Source organism: Oryx dammah, unplaced genomic scaffold (genome assembly GCF_014754425.2).
Source record: "Oryx dammah isolate SB20612 unplaced genomic scaffold, SCBI_Odam_1.1 HiC_scaffold_26, whole genome shotgun sequence".
In the NCBI taxonomy this organism is placed as follows: domain Eukaryota; kingdom Metazoa; phylum Chordata; class Mammalia; order Artiodactyla; family Bovidae; genus Oryx; species Oryx dammah.
In genome coordinates, this window is record NW_024070210.1 from 64,902,646 (window position 1) to 64,926,752 (window position 24,107).

General features: G+C 42.5%; 1 protein-coding gene across 2 annotated transcripts in view; it reads left to right on the plus strand.

Annotated features, from left to right (window-relative positions):
- Window positions 1-24,107, plus strand: part of VPS39 (VPS39 subunit of HOPS complex) — a 45,978-nt gene that overhangs the window by 13,415 nt on the left and 8,456 nt on the right. Inside the window, exons 3-16 of one of the 2 annotated variants that reach the window (XM_040226848.1) lie at window positions 2,309-2,341; window positions 2,836-2,900; window positions 3,191-3,233; window positions 4,628-4,722; window positions 5,656-5,754; window positions 6,198-6,290; window positions 8,695-8,878; window positions 13,745-13,865; window positions 13,971-14,091; window positions 18,531-18,660; window positions 19,929-20,071; window positions 22,530-22,673; window positions 23,130-23,271; window positions 23,945-24,031. In XM_040226848.1, coding sequence (XP_040082782.1) covers window positions 2,309-2,341; window positions 2,836-2,900; window positions 3,191-3,233; window positions 4,628-4,722; window positions 5,656-5,754; window positions 6,198-6,290; window positions 8,695-8,878; window positions 13,745-13,865; window positions 13,971-14,091; window positions 18,531-18,660; window positions 19,929-20,071; window positions 22,530-22,673; window positions 23,130-23,271; window positions 23,945-24,031 — 1,500 coding nt within the window. The remainder of the gene's footprint in view (window positions 1-2,308; window positions 2,342-2,835; window positions 2,901-3,190; window positions 3,234-4,627; window positions 4,723-5,655; window positions 5,755-6,197; window positions 6,291-8,694; window positions 8,879-13,744; window positions 13,866-13,970; window positions 14,092-18,530; window positions 18,661-19,928; window positions 20,072-22,529; window positions 22,674-23,129; window positions 23,272-23,944; window positions 24,032-24,107) is intronic. The other variant, XM_040226850.1, reaches the window with a different exon arrangement.

Consider the following 24,107-nt stretch of genomic DNA (forward strand, 5'->3'; position numbering starts at 1 on the left):
TTTATTATATCTTGACCCTTGAGAACAGCTCTTCAGTAATCTCTGTGATATAATGGGAAGTACACGTAAGCACTTCTGCTGTGCGCAAGGTATGCAGCCCAGGGACCATCCCAGGGAAATGTTCTCGTCTGATTGTTGGGAGTAATGAGCTGAGCTGACCATTTATTGAATGGAGCATCATTTCTGCTTGAGAGAATGACTAACAGATGGGTTGTGGTTTTTCAGAGCATTTGGGTGTTCGGTAGATGTTTTCTCAAAAATGAACAGAGTCTCTCACTTCAAAGAAAACAACTGGCAGTAGTGTTACTGATGATAAAGTTAGGGCTTTCAAGAGAAAATCAGAATTGTGGAAAAATTGTATCCAACCCCATGAACTTGACAGCTTCTCAGTACTGAAAGCTTTTTCTGATGAGACTGGGGTGATAATGAGCATGATTTTTTTTTTCCTCAATCTTGTAACAAAATGTGTCAACATTTGGAAAATCTGCATAACTATGTGAACCAATATTTTCTAAACAAAGCATGAATAAAAGAGCCATTCAAAATGTAAGATACACCGATGGACTGTAACAGAAAAGTTCGTTAATAGGTTTCAGATTCCAGATTGCAAGAATCTCCATTTGTCAAGTTTTGGTCTAGCATCAAAGATCCACAGTTATCTGAAAAAGCTTTTAAAAAGCTATTCCTTCCTTTTTCAACTATATGTCCACATGAGGACAGATGTTTGTCGTATACCTCAACCATACAGTGTATCAAAACAGATTAAATGCAGAAACAAATGTGAGAGCCAGCTATCTTCTGTTAGTGGAGTGAAAGTCACTCAGTCTTGTCCATGGAATTCTCGAGGCCAGAATACTGGAGTGGGTAGCCTTTCCCTTCTCCAGGGGGTCTTCCCAACCCAGGGATCAAACGCAGGTCTCCCACATTGCAGGCGGATTCTTTACCAGCTGAGCCACCAGAGAAGCCCAAGAATACTGGAGTGGGTAGCCTATTCTTTCCCCAGGGTATCATCCCAACCCAGGAATTAAACCGGGGTCTCCTGCCAGACCTTAAAGAGATTTACAAAAGTGTAAATTAACAATGCTTTTCTTTTAAATTTGGAAAAATAGTTATTATTCATAAAAATATATTATTTATGCTAACATGTAGTAAGCTTATTACTGTGATAAGTCAGTTAATGCATGTTTTTAAGGGGCTTCCCTCACTGTTTCAGTGGTAAAGAATCTGCCTGCCAGTGCAGGAGACACAGATTCAATCCCTGATCTGGGAAGATCCCACATGCTGAGGAGCAACTAAGCCCTTGCAACACAACTATTGAGCCTGTGCTCTAGAGCCTGGAAATTGTGAGTACTGAAGCCCACCTACCTAGAGCCTGTGCTCAGCAAGAGAAGCCACCACAATGAGAAGCCGGCATACCGCAACTAGAGAATAGCTGCTACTAACCGCAACTAGAGAAAAACCTGTGCAGCCACAAAGACGCAGGATAGCACCCCTCCCCATCAAAATACATGTTTTTAAAATTTCTCAGTTTTAATTTCTGATGTGGTAAACATTGATAGCTGTAATCCATGTAGAAGTTTGATCCTCAGTAATTTTTAAGATGAATGGGTCCTGAGATCAAAAAGTGTGAGAATCTCTGTCCTAGATAATTCTGCCTAGAAAGAGAATTGTTAGAGGTAATAATATCCTTTTCAAATACAGAACTCTTATCAAGCAGTAATGGCTGATTTTTTTTCCCCTTGTGAAATGTAATGACATAATACAGAGTAGGTTTCTGAATCACCCACAACTTCAGGGCCCCGTCTTCATCTCCTCTTCTTAGGGACATGTGGAGGAAGTAAGACCAGCTTTGGTGGCGTGGGCCTTTGTGGCTGCTCAGAGAATCTCCACCGACTTGACTTGCATGGTCAGCAATGTACATAATCTCTCCTCTAGCTGGGAGGCAGGTGGCAGGGTGCAGGCTTTACTCAGGCTCCAGGGAAAGTCAGCCCTGAGTTTGCCTCTGGGCTGTCTCTCTCCGGCTGCTCTCTAAATGCTTGACCTGTCAGGTCTCTCAGAGATGAGATTGAAGTAATAATACCTCCTTCTTGGGGTGGTCGTGAGGTCACAGAGAATACACATAAATTTAAAAATCCAGAGCCTGGCACTTAGTTGTTGCTTAGTTAATCATAGCTGCTATTATTGCTGTGATAGTTATTCTTTTTGACCCTTTGGTGGGTTTTGATGCTAAATACTTTGGTCACCCCAGCAAGATGGGCTTCACGTGTTTTTAAGGCCTATAACTTTTTCCCCCCTTTTTTTGCAACAGTGTCAGCAGGTGTAGCATCACCTGAGAGTGGCAGTAAGTGTAGATGCAGTAAGTTGCTTTAGCTCCGGGGATGGTGTTTGCTCTGTCCTGTGATGCAGGACATATGGTAGCTGCTGGGAGTTAGTTAGATCTAAGAACGCTTTGGGCTGGGATTCATTGCTTGGGCTCCCATATTTGACTGTTACTTTTTACAGTCTTTTGATGAAATACTTTGCCAAGGTACTATTATGTGGGATAAAATCCTCATAAGTACCTTGCAGCTTCAGTAAACTATGGTGTGGTCCTTTCTGCTAATGCCAGGAAGAGGTGCATGAAACCCTTTGTTCTAAAATTGAAGCTGAAAGCAACTTACTATCCTCAGTAAAGACAGCTGTCTCTTTCAGATCTCCAACTTCTGTTCTTTCAGGAATTTTTTTTTTTTTTTTAATGATTCATGTAGGAGAGCAGTATGGAGCAGCATTTTTTTGGTCATGGTTCTTTTTATAGGTATTCCTGTGTTTTGAAATGTGTTTGTTTCTTTTCCATAGGTTGCAACAGGTTTGAAGTGACATTAGAGAAATCCAACAAGAACTTCTCCAAAAAGATTCAGCAGGTAAGCCATGATATTGACGTCTAAGAGACCTGATCAAAGCTAGAACTTTGGTAAAATTATTGACTCGTCTTTGAATCCTCTGCTGTCTGTCCTCCTGTTTCTGCAGGGATATCTGTCCATCCATCACATACCTGAAATCCTCTTTCATGAGCAGAAATTGTGGTTGCATATAAGTCAGATCCTTGCCATTGATTTGGCTTTTTAGTCCCTTTTTAGTTTTAGTTAAAATGAACATTTGCTGAACCTTGTCAGAAATGTTTAACTGGATCTAATGATTTGCTCTTTTCCAGATCCATGTGGTCTCCCAGTTTAAGATTCTGGTCAGCTTGTTAGGTAAGAAAAGGGGTTGCATTTGTATTTCATGTATCAAGAAACAGAAACTGTGATCTGATTAACCTTTTCATGGTTAATTTGATAGTTGTTATTTAACAGTGAAACTGACACATTCCTTATCAGATACAACAGGTAATAAAGGTATATCCTCCATATCTTGAACTCTGTTCTCCATGAAGTGTCATTTCATTCATTCAATACATATTGTGCCTTACTGTAGACATTGGAGATACCAAGTTGAATGAGACATGGTTTCCATCTTTAAAACTTAAGTTCTGATTCTGAAGACCAAAATGACAGAAAGTACTCATATTACAGTGTGATAAGTTACAGTGGAGCCTCCCCAGTGGCTTGGTGGAAGGAATCTACTTGCAATGCAGAAGACCTAGGTTTGATCTCTGAGTTGGGAAGATCCCCTGGAGGAGGGCATGGCAGCCCACTCCAGTATTCTTGCCTGGAGAATCCCATGGACAGAGGAGTCTGGCATGCTACAGTCCATAGGGTTGCAAAGAGTCGGACACGACTAAGCAACTGAGCATGCAGGCACACAAGTTCCAGTGAAAATTTATAAAAAGTGCAGGGTCTTAATAACAGGAGGGACAGCAGTGTCTAGTAGGTGATTAGACTTTCAGCAGGAACACAGAGGTTGGCAGAGCATTAAAGGCAGAGGAGACAGCTTCAGCAAAGGCCCTGAGATGTGGCCAAACTTCAGGTATATGGTGGAGAGTGGCTAGAAACAGGTGAGAGATCAGGGCCAGACTATTCAAGGCCTTGTTTGAAAAGCCACAGTTTCATGGGAGGTGGCCAGTAAGGCCTTTTCTTGACAAGCAGAAGAAACTTGCCTCATGCTGTGTTTGTTCAGCCCAGGGCCTGAATAGTAGAATCCTTTTAAACTTAATTTCTAGTCAAGAGAGAAACATTTAAAGTACCTAAAACTAGCTAGAAGGCCCAAGTGAAATTATTGTGCTTGCTTTGCTAGGAAAAAAAATTCTCGCCATGTGTTTTTACAGAATCCATAGGGTGTTTCCTTTCTCTTATTGGAGCCTCCTAACATGAGTAGTTTTAAAAGAAATTTCTTGTACAAATATCACATCAGGAGTTTCCAGATTTGAGAAAGACCAAGTGTAAGAGTGCTGTTTGGAAATTAAAGAGCTCTTTTACTCCAGCTAGCCCAAATTGAAAGAAACAAAATATTCAAGTTTAGAAGACTAAGTGACCTCTTACCTGTTTTTTCTTTACTGGTTCATGGACCAGAATAAGTTATTATTAGTGAAACTGAAGATAATGTGTTGAACCAACATTTGCCATTTAGTTGGTTTTTTTTTTGTCTTGAAGTTGGCTATCCTAGGGAATGATGATAATTTATAGTGGTGTTTTTATCTCCTACCAAACAGAAAATAATATTTACGTCCATGACCTGTTGACATTTCAACAAATCACTACGGTTTCCAAGGCAAAGGGAGCATCATTGTTCACATGTGACCTCCAGGTAAGTGCAAGGAAGATAAAATTTGACTTTGTGCTTTGATCAATACAGCCTTTCCTCACCATCCCTCCCAGTAGATGGGAAGAATGTAATATTGATATCCAACTCAGCAGAGGCTTCAAAGAGACTGTTTGATTTTGGATCATATTAGAAAAACCTCCACCTCAGTATGTGACCTGAAGCTAGAATATTTGCATTCCCTGGTTGTGTGCTAATGCTGTATTTCAGGAGACAGCTAGCCAAAAACGAAAACACTTGCCATGGACAAACCATTAGTGAGGAATCAGGACTGTGATAGTACATGAACAGAGCTCTGTGGCATTAATTGACTCATGTTTTAAATGTATCGTTGTAGTCTTCGTCATTAGGGAGTTTTCGCAGTTTAGAAAAGACATTTCTCCTGATTTTTGCCAGCTCTTCATTCTTGGCTTCTTCACAGTCTGCCTCACCCCTCTAACTCAGCTTTGATCACTTATTAGCACTTACGGTCTACATTGACACTGCCTTATTTGTTTTATGCTTAGGCATTTTCTACCCACCCCACCCCCGCCCCCCGACACTCCTTTAAAGGATTGAAAGCGGGCCTGCTGTCACTGACAGGCTGATCCCTGCCCCTGCAGGTATTGAGAGCCATGAGCAAGAAACATTTAAGGAAAAAAGGAGGAAGCAGTTGTGTAGATTTTCTTCCCTAAACTACTGTCTGTGAGGTTTGCTGGGGCCAGTGTCTCTGACTAGCAGCCCACGGGGAGGACACGCTCCTCAGCGCATTGGGTGTGAGTCCATCCTGAGAGAATGGTGTGCGTTGTGCTTAGCTTCTCTGGCAGCGTGACTTTGTGTGACAGGAATGTTCAGATGAGTAGCCATTTCGAGGTAGAAAATCTCTGACTGGAGTCATCAGTGTACTCATCCTCATTTGCTCTGGGTGTCTCTTCCCAGCACACAGAGACTGGGGAGGAGGTGTTGCGGATGTGTGTGGCCGTGAAAAAGAAGCTGCAGCTCTATTTCTGGAAAGACAGGGAATTTCATGAGTTGCAGGTAAAGTCCATGGTTACCTGGTCTGCGGGTTGGGTTGGAGCTGCTGCTAAGTTGACCCACAGCTTGACAGATTGGCTGTTCAGTTCCTTTGAAGCCCAGGAACCCAGTGTTCTCCCCAGATGAATGCTCTGCTCCGAATTCCTAAGAGTTACCCGTGCACATTTGTCAGAGTCTCCTGGTCTTCAGAGGCAAGGGAAGCACAGCCCTACATCTCTACAGATTGATTTACATCAAAATGGGTTTTCACCTTTTTAAAATGCATCTTGTCCATTTCATGAGTTTCTTATTTTATTATGGGTGCTTTCCTGGTCTTGTGCTAATAGAATTGTATTCAGAGGAGGGTGAGGGTGATTTTGCAGAATGGGAGTAGAATAACAGGAAGGTACCTATTTTTTTTCCCCCTTTAACATCTTTCCAGTTGAACATTTGCTGTTTTTCTCCAGGGGGACTTTAGTGTACCAGATGTGCCCAAGTCCATGGCATGGTGCGAAAATTCTATCTGTGTGGGCTTCAAGAGAGACTACTACCTAATAAGGGTAAACCTTACCATTTTGCAAATATCATCAGTTTACTTTGGGGAAGTTGACTGTGAATTTACCTGGGGGAAATGGTTATATGCTTCTGAACTGCAGGTAGAGAGACTGAGTTAGGTAGAGTTTTGGTGTAACAGGGTTTGTGTTTGTATGTTTGGTTCTTTTTCATGCTCTGAACATCTTTTGCAAATAAGATGTCTGTGTATCTTAAGCCAGACAGCATCAACTCTCAGTTCTCTACATAATGAATTATCCACATACTGTATCTAGATAATTAGGACTGCTTGGCTCTGTCCAGTAGCATTATCATGGGCTGCTATCTTGAGGCTTCAGTGTTAGGAATTATATACTAATTTTAGTTTTTTTTAAAATTTTGGCTGCATTTCCTGGTTTGCAGGATCTCAGTTCCCCAACCAGTGGTTGAACCCCAACCACGGCAGAGAAAGCACTGAATCCTAACAACTAGACCACCAGGAAACACCCTGATTTTAGTAGTAACTTAAGTATTTTTGAGACTTTGAGTTTCTTGCCTCCCCAAATCTTATAGTATATTTGTTGTAAAAATTGTTTTCAATTTTTTAAAATTTCGAAACCTTTTGTTTTTATTATAGAAAATAAGAAAATACAGATAAGGAGAGTAAAGGAAGTGCAAGTCATCTATAATTCTCCCACTCACTGTTAACCTTTTAGTAATGGGCATCTTCCCTATTTACAAAAAAATATCATGTTATACACATTGTTTTGTAACCTGCTTTTTCTCTTGACCTAAGTGGTAAATATCCACAACATTGTTTTTTTCCCCTCCAGTGTACATATGTATGCAGACCAGGTTGGTGTACCATTCATTTTATAGAATAATATAAATTCCTTATCTTCATACCCCTCTCGTAATCTAGACTTGGCAATCAATCCTAGATTCTCCCCACCTCCTGCTTCCCTACTTGCTGTGTTTGCTCTTCATTGTTTGTCTAGGGAATATATTCATTCCATACTTATGTTCTTGGGCTGGCCTCATTTTATCAGCGTCAGAACTGCAAGCTCCTAGGTGGTTACTGGGCTTCTCTGGTGGCTCAGATGGTAAAGATCTGCCTGTAGTACAGGATATGTGGATTCCATCCCTGGGTTGGGAAGATCCCCTGGAGAGGGGAATGACCACCTACTCCAGTATTCTTGCCTGGGAAGTCCCATGGACAGAGGAGCCTGTCAGGCTACAGTCCACGGGGCTGCAAGAGTCGGACAGGACTTAGTGACTGAACCGCCACCGCCAGGGGAGTTACTGCTTTGTAACTCACTACATAGCACCTGGGCAGACAGGCTCCTGAGAGGAGTCTGAGGGTTGGGGCAGTGGAGCCGCGGTTGGAGGAGGGCTCTCATTCCTCTGACTGCCTTAGGTGTCCTGTCTCCTTCTTGAGAGTGGAGTGTTTGGAGGGTGAGGAGTCTTGCTTTAGGACCAGTTCATTCAAAACTACTTCCTTTATTTACGTACAGAAACATTCTCTTGGATATGTTGTTCTCAGTTTTGGCAGATGCCTAGAGTTGTGTAACTACCACCACAATCAAGGTTCAGAACTGGAGACTTCCCTGGTGGTCTAGTGGTTAGGGCTTCACGCTTCCACTGCAGGGGGTTCAGGTTCAATCCCTGATCAAGGGAGTGACCAAGATCCTGCATACCTTGAGGCCAAAAAAAAAAAAAGATTCAGAACAGTTTCATCACCCCAAGAAATTCCCTCATGCTGTCTCTGACGCCAGCTTTCCTCCCACACCCCCACCTCTAGTCACCACTGATCTATTCTTCTTCTCATATAGTTTGCCTCTTCCAGAATGTCTTATGAATAGCATCATACAGTATGTAGCCTTTTGAGCCTGGCTTCTTTCACTTAGCATAATGAAGTTGACATCCATCTGTGTTGTGTGTGGGTCAGTATATTCTTATGACTTCCATTGTATGGAAGGACAGAGTTGTTTACAATTTTTAGCCATTATAAACAAAGCCACTATAAACATTTGCACACAGATTTTTATGTAAACATGGGTTTTTCATTTCTCCTGAGCAAATGCCTAGGAATGGGATTGTCGGGCCCCATGGTAAGTGTATATTTAATTTTATAAGAAGCCAACAGCCAAAGCTACTATACCATTTTGTGTTCTCACCAGCATCATATGAGAGTTCCAATTACTTTAGCACTGGACACTGTTAGCTGCCGAGCTAGATGCTTGTCTCCATGTTAGAGAAAAAAAGAATTGGTTCAAAAATTGTCATAACAGACTATAATATTTCTTTATGCCAACATAAGGACTATTATTGGCCTCTGTAGGTTTGGGGTTTTAACTTGATTTTTCTAGGCTGTCCCTCTGTTCATGCCTCTGGCTGGAGAATGCTGGGTGACTCACTTGTGTCTTCCTGTAGGTGGATGGAAAGGGGGCCAACAAAGAGCTCTTCCCAACAGGAAAACAGCTGGAGCCCTTAGTCGCACCTCTGGCGGATGGAAAAGTAGCTGTGGGTCAGGATGATCTCACTGTGGTGCTCAATGAGGAGGGGATCTGCACACAGAAGTGTGCCCTGAACTGGACAGACATCCCAGTGGCCATGGGTAAGACCTGCATAGCTGCTGTTTCCCACTTGGGGCTGGGGCCATGCCACTCTCGCAGACTGGGGCTCCACTCAGAGCTTTAGCAGACTGGTTTCCAGCGTCGCTTGCTCTCAGTTCCCCTTCTTGTAAGTAGAAAAGTGTTTCTGGGTTCTTTAAAATGGGATATTCTGGGGACTTCCATGCTTCTGCTGCAGGGGACACAGGTTTGATCTCCGATCGGAGAGCTAAGATCCCACATGCTACACGGTGCGGCCCCCCCACAAAAAAGGGGGACTTTTGTAGGAAGTTGGGTTTTGCCAACTTCTGACTAAAGGGGGGAAATGTAAACAGAATTGCACATTTTAGGAAGTGATTGTCTACTGCTATTTTTATTTTTTACTTCCTTTTCTTTTACATTCATTAAAAATTTTTTTTTAATTTATTTTTATTTTTGGTCGTGCTGGGGCTTCTCTGCTATGCAGGTTTTTTTTTTCTCTAGTTGCAGCAAGCGGGAGCTATTCTCTAGTTGTGCGTGGACTTTTCATTTCCATGGCTTCTCTTGTTGCAGAGCAGGGTTTCTAGGTACAGAGGCTTCAGTAGTTGTGGTTCCCAGGCTCTAGAGCACAGGGTCAGTAGTTGTGACATATGGGTGTATTTGCTTCACAGCATGTCGGATCTTTCTGGACCAGGGATTAAACCCATGTCTCCTACACTGGCAAGCAGATTTTTTACCACTGAGCCTCTAGGGAACCCTGCCTTCTTTTTTAATGGTTTTATTTTGTCCCCTGCCAAATAGACTAAGATTGTAAATTATTGGAAATTATTTAGTCCTATGGTATGTATAACAGCATTAAAAGGTTTTTGATGTGGTTATTGCTGCTTTTGTTTTTGTAGCTTAGAGGCTACAGATTGTATTCAAAGTGTGTCTGCCCCCACACATCAGGCGTTTCTGCTCGTACGCCTGCCTCAGGCTCCCAGCTCTATGCAATGATATTGCCTGGAAGCCCATGACCGCCCTCGCAGCAATTCATTTTTAGTTGAGAGAGTGGATATTAAATATTTCAGTTACTGCTGTGGAGGGGCATACCAGCCTGCTGTCTTTAAGGGCCCTAGCTCGGGAGGCAAGAATTACATCTTGGGAAAAGAGACAAAATGAGACCCTGCTTCAGGTATTAAATCGGATGAGTTGAGATTTGGTAATTGAGAAAGGGGAAGTTCACTGTTCAATTAGTCAGTAAGAAGTTTTGTTAAAATTGGACTAGACCGGGCAGGGAGTTTAAGATCTAGCTTGAAGGAAATTTTCTTTCATTTTAAGCAGAAAAAAATGAGCAGAAATGCAGAAGACATGCTAGTTTGTGAGCAGGCATCCAGAAACTGACCTGATTGAACAGGTTGTGTAGATTATGGAGGGATGAGGAGGGGGCCAGTTGTTAGGGGTCCACGCGCAGGTCCAAGAGGCCAGTAGATTTCTAAATGGTAGAATTCATAAAAGTGTCAGCAGTTATTCTGGTGCTGACTAGAGTTGAACAGACCAGAAGGAAGATAAAGCAAAAGGTCAGTATGGTATGGGACACACTGAAAGGACTGATGCTGAAGCTTCAACACTTTGGCCACCTGATGCAAAGAGCCAGCTCATTTGAAAAGACCCTGATGCTAGTAAAGATCAAGGGCAAGAAGAGAAGGGGAAGACAGAGGATGAGATGGTTGGATAGCATCACTGACTCAATGGACATGAGTTAGAGCAAACTCTGGGATAGGTGACGGACAGGGAAGCCTGGCATGCTATAGTTCATGGAGTCACAAAGAGTCAGACATGACTTAGTGACCAAACAACAAAAAGGTTATGTATATTCACAAGTTTAGGGGCTTAACATGAGCAGGGAGGGGACATTCTTCCTAGGTAGGGTGAGAGAATACCCTTCAACAGGAAGAAGGCTTAGCTTCCTGAATAGAGTACATGTTTTTTTGTTTCTTTTTAATTTTTGTATTGATTTGTGCCGTATTATACATATATTCCCTCCCTCTCTTGCTCCCATCCCTTCCCTCCAGGTCATCACAGAGTGCCACACTGGGTTCCCTATGCTACACAGCAGCTTCTCACCAGCTATCATCCATCTTACACCTGATAGTGTATACATGTTAATGTATATATTTCTCCGTTCATCCTGAATGGGGTCCATTTTAAACTTGGATTATATTTCTGCTCTCCTCTTCACTACTGTACCCAGGCTCCAGTCATTCTTTTTTATTGTACTGTCTTATTAATTAATTTTAATTTTTATTTTTATTGTCATTTAGTTGCAGTACAGTGTTGTGTTAGTTTCTGCTGCACAGTAAAGTGACTCAGCCGTGGTGGTGGTATAGTCGCCGACTCTTGCAACCCCCTGGACTGTAGCCTGCCAGGCTCCTCTGTTCATGAGATTCTCCAGGCAAGAAGCAAGAGTACTGGAGTGGGTTGCCATTTCCTTCTCCAGGTGATCTTCCCAACCCTGGAATCGAACCCAGGTCTCCTGCGTTGTAGGCAGATTCTTTCCCAACTCGAATCACAGATGTATACATATATCCTCTGCTTTTCGGATTTCCTTCCCAATTGTTCCAGTCATTTGGAAAAGACTCCCCCTTCCTGTGCTTTCGTCTGGTTGTTGCCTTTTCCTTTCTTTGCCCAGCAGCATCCTGCTCGTATGACAAGTCCCCTGTTCAGTGGCACTTCCTCTCAGAGGTCTTCTCTGACCCACAGGCGGAATTAGTCACTTCCCCCTGGGAACCCTTCGGGTTTCTGTCATGTGAGCTGCATGTCCCACTGGACGCAATGAGTTGTCTGTCTCCTCCGTTCATGTGGGAGTTCTGTGAGCTCTGTGCTCATGTCTTGGTTCCCTTTGAGCAGTGCCTGAAACATCCTAGCCTCTTAGTAGATGCTTGCTATTAGAAGAATCACTGTTGTTGTCCACCCTTCATTACGTGCCTTCTGGATGCCAACCAGTCTGCCATGTTTGACGACTCAGATTCAGACCATCTCTGAATGAATGATAAAATGTGACAGCCAAAAAGGTTTCCATGATAGATTGCTTCTTTTGTTAAATTAGACCCTGTTAAAGTAGGCCAGATTTTAAAAGGACAGAAGTTTTACATAGTTACATAAATTAACATGAAAAAAAATTATAATAGCTTTTTAAAAAATTATATTTATTTTTTATTTGAAGGATAATTGCTGAAAATTATAGTAGCTTTTTAAAATGAGGCCAGCATTAAAAAAGGAAAATATGTTATTTAATTCTGTTTTTTTGGTGAGATGAAAGATATCAACATAATAACAACAGTAGCATTTCAACCACTCCAGTACTCTTGCCTGGAAACTCCCATGGGTGGAGGAGCCTGGTGGCCTGCAGTCCATGGGGTCACAAAGAGTCAGACACGACTGAGTGACTTCACTTTCACTTTTCATTTTCATGCATTGGAGAAGGAAATGGCAACCCACTCCAGTGTTCTTGCCTGGAGGATCCCAGGGATGGGGGAGCCTGGTGGGCTGCCGTCTATGGGGTCGCACAGAGTCGGACACGACTGAAGCAACTTAGCAGCAGCAGCATTTCAACTGATGAAGGAATTACTAAGGCCTCAGTTTCCTCATTTCTGAGTTCCTTTCTGGTTTTGAACTTTTATTGTACTATTCATTTAGCGTATGAATAGCATGTATAATATGAAAAGCCTTTTATCTGAAAGTGAATGACAAGAAAATAAATTTATAGCAAGTTAATCACACCAAGAAACTATTCTTATAGATATATTCTTTGAAGTTAAATTTTTATATAATTATGCTATCTAGAGGTTCATTTTTTTTTACTAATTTAAAATTATTTTTAATTGTGGCTAAAAAAAGCACATAGCATAAAATCTATCACCATAACCATTTTTAAGTGCACAGTTAAGTAGAATTATGTATATTTACATTGTCGTGCTGAGCTTCCCTGATGGCTCAGAGGGTAAAGCGTCCGCTTGCAATGCGGAAGACCTGGGTTCAGTCCCTGGGTTGGGAAGATCCCCTGGAGAAGGAAATGACAACCCAGTCTGTACTCTTGCCTGGAAAATCCCATGGACAGAGAAGCCTGGTAGGCTACAGTCCATGGGGTCTCAAAGAGCTGGACACGACTGAGCGACTTCACTTTACTTTACATTGTCATGCAGATTTCAAAACCTTTTCCTCTTGTGAAAGTAAAACTCTATACCTATTAAACAACAACCCATTTCCCCTCCCCCTGCCCTGGCACCATACTACTTTCTGTTCCTATGAATTTGACACACTCATTACCTCCTGTAAGAAAATGGTTACACTGAGAATGCCATCCAGCTGCCTTCTCTGTGAACCATTGAGCATCACATAGAGTTTTGCATCTTTTCAATGTGATGATCTCAAGCAGAGATAGCATAGACCAGAAACGTGGATTTCTCTCTTTAGAATAATTTTCAGGAAAAAATAAAAAGAAGTTGCCCTCCTCTTGCCTTTCCTAAGAGGATGAAAGAAATTATGTCACCTTGTTCTCCGATTGACTCGTTAGGGGAGCTGCCACTGGCCTTGGTTTGGCCTGGCTTCATGACCGATGAGAAAGGAGCTGCTGACTTTCACCCAGTCCTCTCAGGGAAACAGTAGGAATGGAGTCCGGTCACTCTGAGCAAAGTTAAGATGCATCCTTTCTGTGCAGGAGATTTCTCTTAGCGTCACTGAGACAAGCTTTTTTTTTTTTTTTTGGTATATCACAGTATAGGATCCTGGCTTGGTATTTGACTAGTGGACCATTTGGAGATCCAAGTGCAGCTTAGAAATGAGAAGCTGAAACGTGTATAAACCTAAAGCCTTAGAGAGAACCTCAACTCAACATGTTCTCTCTCATGCAGAGCACCAGCCTCCCTACATCATTGCAGTGTTGCCTCGATATGTGGAAATCCGAACATTTGAGCCGAGGCTTCTGGTCCAGAGCATTGAACTGCAAAGACCCCGTTTCATTACCTCGGGCGGGTAAGGAATTCCTTTCTTTACTGTAGCTTGTTCCAAAATTTTAAAGTCATCTGGGTCATCATAAAGCTGGCCCTCTCTTGCTAATCCTCTTACCCCTGTCTCCAGATCAAACATTATCTATGTGGCCAGTAATCACTTTGTCTGGAGACTCATTCCAGTCCCCATGGCGACCCAAATCCAACAGCTTCTCCAGGACAAGCAGTTTGAATTGGCTCTGCAGCTCGCAGTAAGTCTTTGTTTCTGAGATTTGGGTGTGAGTTTGCCTTCCTCATCACTTCTTCAAGGCAGGTGATTTTGGTTTAGATGTTCATGTTTTGCTTGGACTGGCAGAATAAGCACAGAGCTGAAAGTCAAAGGGCTTGGATTCAGGATCAGACCCTGCCATAAAAGTATCTATGTAACTCTAAGTAATCTCACTGTCTCTATCAAATGTAGAATGAATGCCAATTATACTAACAGTATTTCATAGAATTAATAGGACAGTAAAATAATTGAATAGATATGGTATGGCCTTGAAAAATTAAAGACGGACAGCAAAAATAACAATCGTAACTGTCAAGGTTACAGTTTGGTTGAATGCAACAGCTCCAAAGCCTCTCAGAGTCCCTTTCACAAGTAGGCTCCTGGGCTTGGATAAGTAGGCCTTCTTTAGGTACTTTGAATCCACCTCAGGTTGCTGCCTTCAGCAGGGCCCCGGTCTTCAGACTGTCACTCTGCTTGAATGTTCGCATGGGACACTACTCACACTCTTGGCTGAGTAGTGACTGTGCTCTTGTTTCAGTGATGCTCTTATTGCCAACATGCTTCTTAAAGATTGACATTCAAGTCTTGCCTTATTCTTTTAAACATCCCTAGTGGTGATTATTGTCATCTCAAAAGAGTGGATTTGAATTTATTTGAAACAACTGAAAGTCATCCTGAGCCTCACTTAGTCATTAAAACCAGACAGTGCTAATTTATTAAGAGAAGCAATTGTTATGAAGGTAATAGTAGGAAAACTCAGTTTTTAGAGTATCTTATAAATTATTTCTGAAAGGGAAACTGATCATAAATTTTGGAATACAAATGATTATAATCATATGTGGTGGATCCTTTGAAGAGGAACTTTTATTTTGGGTGTATAAGTTCTAGACTGAAAACAAAAATCCAGTCTTAATTAGTTAGACACATTTACTATCCCGTAGATTGTTTCTTTCTTGCGCCATTTAATTTTAGCGTCTTATTGTTTTGTTCCCCACTCATTTATTGCCCTAAATTATTTTATTTTCATTTTTAAAATAATGAATACCCATAAACCCACCACCTAACCCCCCCAAAAATAACTTCTGTAACCGCTACATCCCTCCCCATCCCATCCCTCTGCCTATGCTCCAAACACAGCCATTATCCTAACTTTTGTGTTTTGTTGTTGTTCTATCGCTAAGTCACGTCCGACTCTTTGAGACCTCATGAATTGCAGCATGCCAGGCTTCCCTGTCCTTCACCATCTCCCTGAGTTGGCTCAAATTCATGTCCATTGAGTCAGTGATGCCATCCAACCATCTCATCCTGCCCTCCCCTTCTCCTCTTGCCCTCAGTCTTTCCCAGCATCAGGGTCTTTTCCAGTGAGTTGGCTCTTCACATCAGGTGGCCAGAGTATTGGAGCTTCAGCTTCAACACCAGTCCTTCCAGTGAATATTCAGGGTTGATTTCCTTTAGGATTGACTGATCTCCTTGCTGTCCAAGGAACCCTCAAGAATTTCCTCCAGCACCACAGTTTGAAAGCATCAATTTCCATACATAACTAATGGAGAAGGGAATGGCAAACTGCTTCAGTATTCTTGCCTTGAAAATCCCATGAACAGTATGAAAAGGCAAAAAGATGTGACACTGAAAGATGAACCCCCCAGGTCAGTAGATGTCCAGTATACTACTGAGGAAGAGCGGAGAAATTGCTCCAGAAAGAATGAAGAGACTGAGCCAAAGCGGAAATGATGCCCAGTTGTGGTTATATCTCTCGGTGAAAGTAAAGTCCGGTCCTGAAAAGAACAGTATTGCATAGGAACCTGGAGTGTTAGGTCCATAAATCAAAGTAAATTGGATGTGGTCAAGCAGGAGATGGCAAGAGTGAACACTGACATTTTAGGAATCAGTGAACTATAAAATGTACAGGAATGTTAGTCACTCAGTTGTGTCTGACAATGGGAATGGGTGAATTTAATTCAGATGACCATTATATCTACTACCGAGGGCAAGAATCCCTTAGAAGGAATGGAGTAGCCCTCATAGTCAACCAAAGAATCCAAAATACGGTACTTGATTGCAGTCCCCAAAATGACAGAATGATCTTGGTTCGTTTCCAAAGCAAACCATTCAACATCACAGTGATCCAAGTCTATGCCCCAACCACTAATGCCAAAGAAGATGAAATTGAATGGTTCTGTGAAGACCTATAAGACCTCCTAGAACTAACATCAAAAAAGATGTCCTTTCTATCATAGGGGACTGGAATGCAAAGGTAGGAAGTCAAGAGATACCTGGAGTAACAGACCAGTTTGGCCTTGGAGTATAAAGTGAAGCAGGGCAAAGGCTAACAGAGTTTTGCCAAGAGAATGCAAAATGGTCATATGAAACATCCTCTTTCAACAACACAAGCGACAACTCTACACATGGACATCACCAGATGGTCCATACCAAAATCAGATTGATTATATTCTTTGCAGCCAGAAATGGAGAAGCTCCATACAGTCAGCAAAAACAAGACCTGGGACTGACTGTGGCTCAGATCATCAGCTCCGTGTTGCAAAATTCAGGCTCAAATTGAAGAAAGTAGGGAAAACTACTAGGCCATTTAGGTATGACCTAAATCAAGTTCCTTATGATTATACAGTGGAGGTGATGAATAGATTTAAGGGACTAGATCTGGTAGACAGAGCGACTGAAGAACTATGGACGGGGGTTCATAACATTGTACAGGAGGTGGTGACCAAAACCGTTCCCAAGAAAAAGAAATGCAAGAAGGCAAAGTGGTTGTCTCAGGAAACCTTACGAGTAGCTGAGAAAAGAAGAGAAGCAAAAGGCAAAGAGAAAGGGAAAGATATACCCAACAGAATGCAGAGTTCCAGAGAATAGCAGGGAGAGAGAAGAAAGTCTTCTTAAGTGAACCTTTGTGTTTATCATGCCCTTACATTTTTTTATAGTATTTTATATATATTTGTGTGTTTGAGTATGTGTCTAGTTTTTGAGCTTTATGAAAAAGGTATTATGTAGCACATGGCTTTTTTAGCATCCGTTTTTCTTAACAGGAATGTCTTCTCAGTGTTCTTTCTGCTGCTGGTTGTCTGTTTCATCTTTGGATGAAACAGAGAAGAAGAAAGTGGGTTTCCTTTTTTCCCTTCTCTTCTCTAGGCCTGTACTTACTAGGTGTTCTGCTCTATGACAAAAGAAGGTGGCTTGACATCATCTTGGCTCTTGAGGAGCCTGTCTTTCATTTAAATTAATCAGAGGACATACATGACACTTTCAGAGGGCAGTTACATACTGAACTTTGCTATTTAGGCCAGAAAAAGAATCCTAAGGTTGGACTCTTTAAAGATAGGTCAGACCAGGAGCTTGAAACAGGGAGAGTTACAGAGCCTGGGGAAGTTAGAAGTGAAAACAAGTGTGGAAACGAGTATTTCCAGGACACTTGGAGCCCATTCTGACTGGCATGGAGGGTGTGGCTTGAATGTGTGGGAGTAACCTAGGCTGTGCCAGGCTTTGAGAGCCTTTAAAGCACCAACAGGAGAGCTTAGCCCAAGCGCAGCCACGTGTTGCTGATGGCCCGGATTAGGGTGATAGCAACAGAAGAGGAAAAGAAAGGAAGGGAAAACGTGAGAGGCATTTTGAAGGAAGAAGGTGAAGGTGGTAAAGATTGGCTAAGAAGGATAGAAGAGGCCAAGAAGGATATAGGAGGGGGAAGGCTAAAGGAAGAAACAGCTATTTGGCTTCTACTGTGGACAGGACCTTTCCCGGTCATGCCAGCTATGTTAGACATCTTCCATCCTTTGAGCACGCCATGCTCTCTGTCATTTTAGGGCCTTGCACACGTGCTGTCCTCTTGGCCCCAGATGCCCTCCCCTCCCCCATCTGTCACCTGGCAACCTCACCTGGCCAGCTCCAGCTCATCCTTTGTGTCTCAGCTTACATTCCTCCTGGGAGCCTTCCTAGACCCACTGTTCACACTGGGCTGACCTGAACACCCCACCCACGTGGTTCTATCATCACTTACTCTGCTTTGTTTTGATTTTTTTTCTTTAAACCCTGAACTTTATTCAGATTTCACTAAGTTTTCCCATTAATTGTCCCTTTTTCTGTTCCAGGTTCAAATCCAGAAATCACAGGTATTTAGCTGTCACACATTCTTAGTGTCCTCTGACCTGTGGAAATTTCTTAGTCTTCCCTTGTTTTTCATGATCCTGACAGTTTTCAGGAGTACTGGTCAGGTATTTTGTAGAAGTCTTATTGTGTTTTAATTGCATAGTTACTTATGATTAGACTCTAAGGGCAATCTTTGAGGTCAGAGCCACGTGAATGCTTTGTACCCTCTGGCATATACAATTTCCAGCATATCATCTGCTACCTGGTAGATACTAAACAAATATTGGTTGAGTGAGTGAGCGCCTACCTATTCTACTCTTTTTTCAGGAAATGAAAGATGATTCCGACAGTGAAAAGCAGCAACAGATCCATCACATCAAGAACTTGTATGCCTTCAACCTCTTCTGCCAGAAGCGTTTCGATGAGTCCATGCAGGTCTTTGCTAAACTTGGCACAGGTAACAAGCGGATATGGCCTCGGGATGAGGAGCTACACTGAGGGAGGGGAAACTGGAAAGAATGGGGAGAAATGATATCAGACTTCTGAGAATGGAAGATCAATCATCTAGATTGATCCTTGTACTTAACAGGATCCTGTGGGTGGCCATGTGACTATATATTTACAGCTCTGATCTTATGACGCTGGTTTCATTCACATACACAGACTTCCAATTTTCCAGGATGCTTTGCCCTTGCCACTAGAGGAAGGTAACAGAAAGTCATTGAAGACAACAGACATGTATTTTGTCATCTAGTAATCAGATTATTGACTGCAGTTCTAGACTAGTCAGTGACCTGAGCTTAGTAGGATACCACAGTAGGCTGTTTTGTTTTGTTTTTGGCTACGCTGGGTCTTTGTTGTGGTGTGCAGGCTTCTTCTAGTTGTAGCACACAGGCTTCTCGAGGGTTGCTTGAATGTCCTTATGCAGAGTGACTGGCTTTGCCTGGAGTTGGTGATCCAAGAGACCTAGCTGGAAGCCTTAGTGCCTCTTAGGGTGATCACTTCTCCCCATGTTCTGTTGATTTACAAGGGCTTTCCAAGTTAGGGCAAGGGAACACACAGCCCACCTCATGGTGGAGTATCACCATTACGTAAAAGAAGCGTGTCAGATTGGGTATATGTTGGTGTGTGCCATACTGCTTATCATCCTTAAATCTGTTTCTCAAGATCAAAGGAATCTGATTGGCCAGGATTAGATTTTCCCCCTTATTTGTATTATTTTCTTGTCAGATATTCATGTCTGTTGCCCGTTAATCAAATGAAATCCTATGTTTTTTTAAACCAATCTGTGTGAATTAATTTTATATAATCAACCTATTATCTTCTGCCATATATGCTACCAATGTATTCCATAGCCTATTGCCTGGTGTTTTTGTTTTACTAATATTCCTTTAAGCACACACACATGCACACTTTTTATTTTTTAAGTCTAGTGATCTTTTTAACTTCACTGTCTTACCAGGTTTTCCTTTTTCTTCTTTACTTTTAGTGAGTTAATGAATTTTCATTTTTAATTCTGTATATGTCTTAGGATAGAGTCATGCAATCATTATAATGTGTTAGTGTTCAAAATATATGTGTATAGCTCGAGTTTTTATGAACTTAAGAGTCATTAAAAAAAAAAAAGTCAATCTGGAACTTACTTTGCTGTAGTGATAGTCTCGTTTTAGTTTATCTTTAAATTGCTGTGCTTCTATCTGGGAATCATGTTTGCCTTCCGTGTAGATCCTACCCATGTGATGGGCCTGTACCCAGACCTGCTGCCCACAGACTACAGAAAGCAGCTGCAGTACCCTAACCCACTGCCCGTGCTGTCGGGGGCTGAGCTGGAGAAGGCTCACTTGGCTCTGATTGACTACCTGACACAGGTGGGTGCGACCCTCAAGCATATGGAGGAGTTCACCTGGGAGTCTCAGTACCTGCTTCTCTATGGCAGGCAAGGGGGAGGCTTCTGCAGTGCCAGATGTTCAGAAGTGAACACTGTGGAAATCTGAGGAGGGCACATTTTTTCTTTCACCTCCTTGCTTAACTGTAGATTGCACATTTTGCTAAGTCACTTCAGTCTTTGCAGCCCCGAGGACTGTAGCCCGCCAGGCTCCTCTGTCCATGGAATTCTCCAGGCAAGAATACTGGACTGGGTTGCCATTTCTTCCTCCACAGATCTTTTCAACCCAGGGATTGAACCCGTGTCTCTTAGGTCTCCTGTATTGACTGTTGGGTTATAACAATAGAATAGAGCTCTTTTTTGCCAATCCTGGTACCAGGAAGCATACTCAGTTCCTGGTAGATTCACACTAAGCTCTTATAGGAACTAAACAGAGAAAAGTTTAATTGATTGAAAAGAATAAGTGTTTTAAAGAAACTCTTGGGGAACAGTTATACTTTTGGGAAAAAAATACCTGCTCTATGCAGAAAATTTGGAAAACACAGAAAAGTATAAAATAAAAATAAAAAATCGCTTATTGTTCTACCACCCAGAGAAAAGTAACTAACATTTTAGTGTTGTCCTTCCAGAGTTTTATGTGTACTTGTGAATAATTTTTGTTTATTTATCAGATTTTTTTAATTGCAAATGGATATCAAGATATATACTGTTTTATTGCTTACTTTAAAGCATTTAGCAATATATTAGGAAAGTCCTTCCCTGTCATTAAGTATTCTTCTATAACATGTTTTTTTAGAGGGAGTATTTAGACTTAAATTATTTTCAGTTTACTGTTACAGGCAGATAAGTGAAATTTTCAGATCAGCACTAAAACTAATATCTCCATTGAAGTCTCTGAACCCTAAATTTCTGTGCTTAAGGCTATTATTTCTTTCCTGTGCACCCATTCAGAGTCAGTTGTTCAGTCGCTAAGTCATGTCCTACTCTTTGCAACCATGTGGACTGCAGCCTGCCAGGCTTCTCTGTCTTTCACTGTCTCTTGGAGTTTGCTCAAATTCATGTCCATTGAGTTGGTGATGCTATCTAACCATGTCATCCTTTCTGACTCAGAGAACTTATTAAAAATTTTTCCCATAAGTGTTCTGCAGACTTGTAAGGGGTGTCCTGGAGAGGCGTAAGTATTGCTAGGAAAATTGTAAGCTAGCTACCCACCACCTGCTTCTGGGTCAGTGCGTGTCCCACAGGTCCACTCAGGCATCTGTCATCTTGGCACTTGCTTGACATTGGGCTCCATGGTTGGCTGGCAGCCTGCAAAGAGCACACCAGCTTGCCTCTGTCTGCATACTGCACAGTCCATGAGCCAAGTGGAAAAGGTTCCTGGGGCAGAAAGTGTCCCAAGCATGTGGTATCACAGAAGACCCTCTATTTCCAATATCTTAGCTTTAGGACCCCAAGTACAGTCTTCCTCGACCGTCTCCACTGAGTTTGGATTGTGTGGAGGTAACTGACCTCAGCCTTGTGCCAGGGAGATGGTAGAACAAATAAGACCATAGGCATTCCAGACACAAAATAGTACAAATTGAATGATTCCATTTATATGCAGTTCTAGAAAGCATGAATTCTCAGTCACTAAGTCAGCCTGACTCTTTGTCACTCCATGGACTATAGCTCACTAGGTTCCTCTGCTCATGGAATTTTCCAGGCAAGAATACTGGAGTGGGCCCTCCTCCAGGGGATCTTCCCAACCCAGGGATCAAACCTGTGTCTCCTGCATTGACAGGTGGATTCTTTACCACTGAGCCACCTGGAAAGCCCATTTGAAGTTCTAAAATAGGGAAAGAGTAATCATTAGTGATAGAAATCAGATCAGTTATATAGGGAGTGGGTGAGATTGTTTGGGAGGAGCACAAGGGAACTTTAAAGGGTAGTAGAAACGTTTTGTTCCTTGTTTGGGGTGGCAGCTACATGCATGTGTATATCTGTCAAAGTGCATCTGATAGTATACTTTTCAGGGGTACATTTTATTGTATGTAACTCATAACTTAATAAAGTTGATTAAAAAAAAATAAAAACATGCCCTTTGGAATCTGACCCTAATTTGAAGTCAGCCTCTGTTACTAATGAGGTAGCTAACATCTGTGCCTTGGGTTCTTCACTTATAAAATGGGACTAATAATACCTGTATTTGTTTTAGATTTAAAATAGGATAAATCTATAAACTGCATGACACAGTGCCTGGTGTGTAGTAAATACTCAGTAGATCATTGTTACTGTATCTGGTGATTTGGTAGGCATCTTATTTTTGATCCCTAATAAATGCCAGTGTGGGATCAGGGTGGATAGGTGTGAGCTGATTTGAAGGTATTTGGAATTGCCTGGAAGCTCAGATGATAAAGGAAGTTTTAAACCTGGCCTTGACCCTGCATTTTTGCCCTTGGCAGAAACGCAGCCAATTGGTAAAGAAGCTGAATGACTCTGATCACCAGTCTAGCACCTCCCCTCTCATGGAAGGGACTCCTACCATCAAATCCAAGAAAAAGCTGCTGCAGATCATTGACACCACCCTGCTCAAGTGCTACCTTCACGTGAGTTTTCCCAGCACTCAGCTTCCTGCCATCCTTTTCCCTAGCCCGGGGTCCCTGCCACTAGTAAGAGTGAAGTATTTGTTCTTAGGAACCACCTACTCTTGACCTGACATCTGTGAGCTTCTTAGAACTGAGGGGTTAAGACGAGATGTTGACCCAGAATCTTAGAGTGGGCTGGTCTTCTCTGCCAAGACTGGGGTTGGTAATACAAGGTGAATAGGGACAGTTCCTCAAAGAAAATTTCCCTTCTTTACCCACTTCTCCCTCCCCCACCCCCATACTCTTGTGTGAAAGAGCATAAATGCTATGAAAGCTCCTACCTATAGTCCTGGAAAGGGTTGTTTGCTCTCTCTTGCTTGTGTAACATGCCTGGTGTTTCAGCCTGAAGCAGGCCTGGGCTGAGGGAGTGGGCCTCACCAGGAAGTAGTTGCTGCTGAAGTCCTGCCTCTCCTGCAGACAAACGTGGCCCTGGTGGCCCCCTTGCTGCGTCTGGAGAACAATCACTGCCACATCGAAGAGAGTGAGCATGTGCTGAAGAAGGCTCACAAGTACAGCGAGCTGATCATCCTGTACGAGAAGAAGGGGCTCCACGAGAAAGGTGACTGGGGCAGGGGTCACCTGTGATTAGAGGGTCTCTTGCATTTTTTCTGGGGGAAGCCTCCTAAGGTGTTTGTTGTTACCGAATCACATCCGGCTGCTCACTGCTTGAAAATCAATACACGAGAGAGAGGCAAATATTACAAAGGAAAGTTGCTTTTAATGAGAATGCTGGCAATCTGGGGAGATGGTGGACCCAGAGTGCCCCAAAAACCACATGTGAAGATTTTCAAAGCTCAGCCATGAAAGCTTTTAAAAGGAAAAAGGGAAGTAATCGGTTATTCATTGGGATAGGGAGTCAGAGTCCCCCCACCCCCCACTGTGTGCGGGCTTGTCGACTTCTTGTGATTTTTCTTCAGCTACCAGCTTGTTCACAGGATTACTGAAGGGGAAGCTAGGGAGGAGATCTGGTCATCTGTTTTTACTTAGTCTTCATTTCTACTTCTTTGAAAGAAACAAGTTAGGCAAAGTACTTTGTGATCACAAGATTTAAAAGGTGGGTGAGGGCTGGAGATGAGTAAGCGTATAGGTGCCTGGTTTAACATTAGTGACAAGACAAAGGGGTCTGCTGCAAAGACCTTTCCTGCTGAAAGCTGCGTGCACTGTGATGACTCTCCAAGGAGATAGGCCTTCTGGAAGGGGCTCATGACCTTATTCTTGGGCTTCATGGCCAGCTCTGCAGGTGCTGGTGGACCAGTCCAAGAAAGCAAATTCCCCCCTGAAAGGCCATGAGCGGACAGTGCAGTACCTGCAACATCTGGGTGAGTCCAGCGCGTGGAAGGGGCAAGGGGAGGGGATTGTGTTCAAGTGAGCCTGACCTCTCTCCCTGCCTGATTC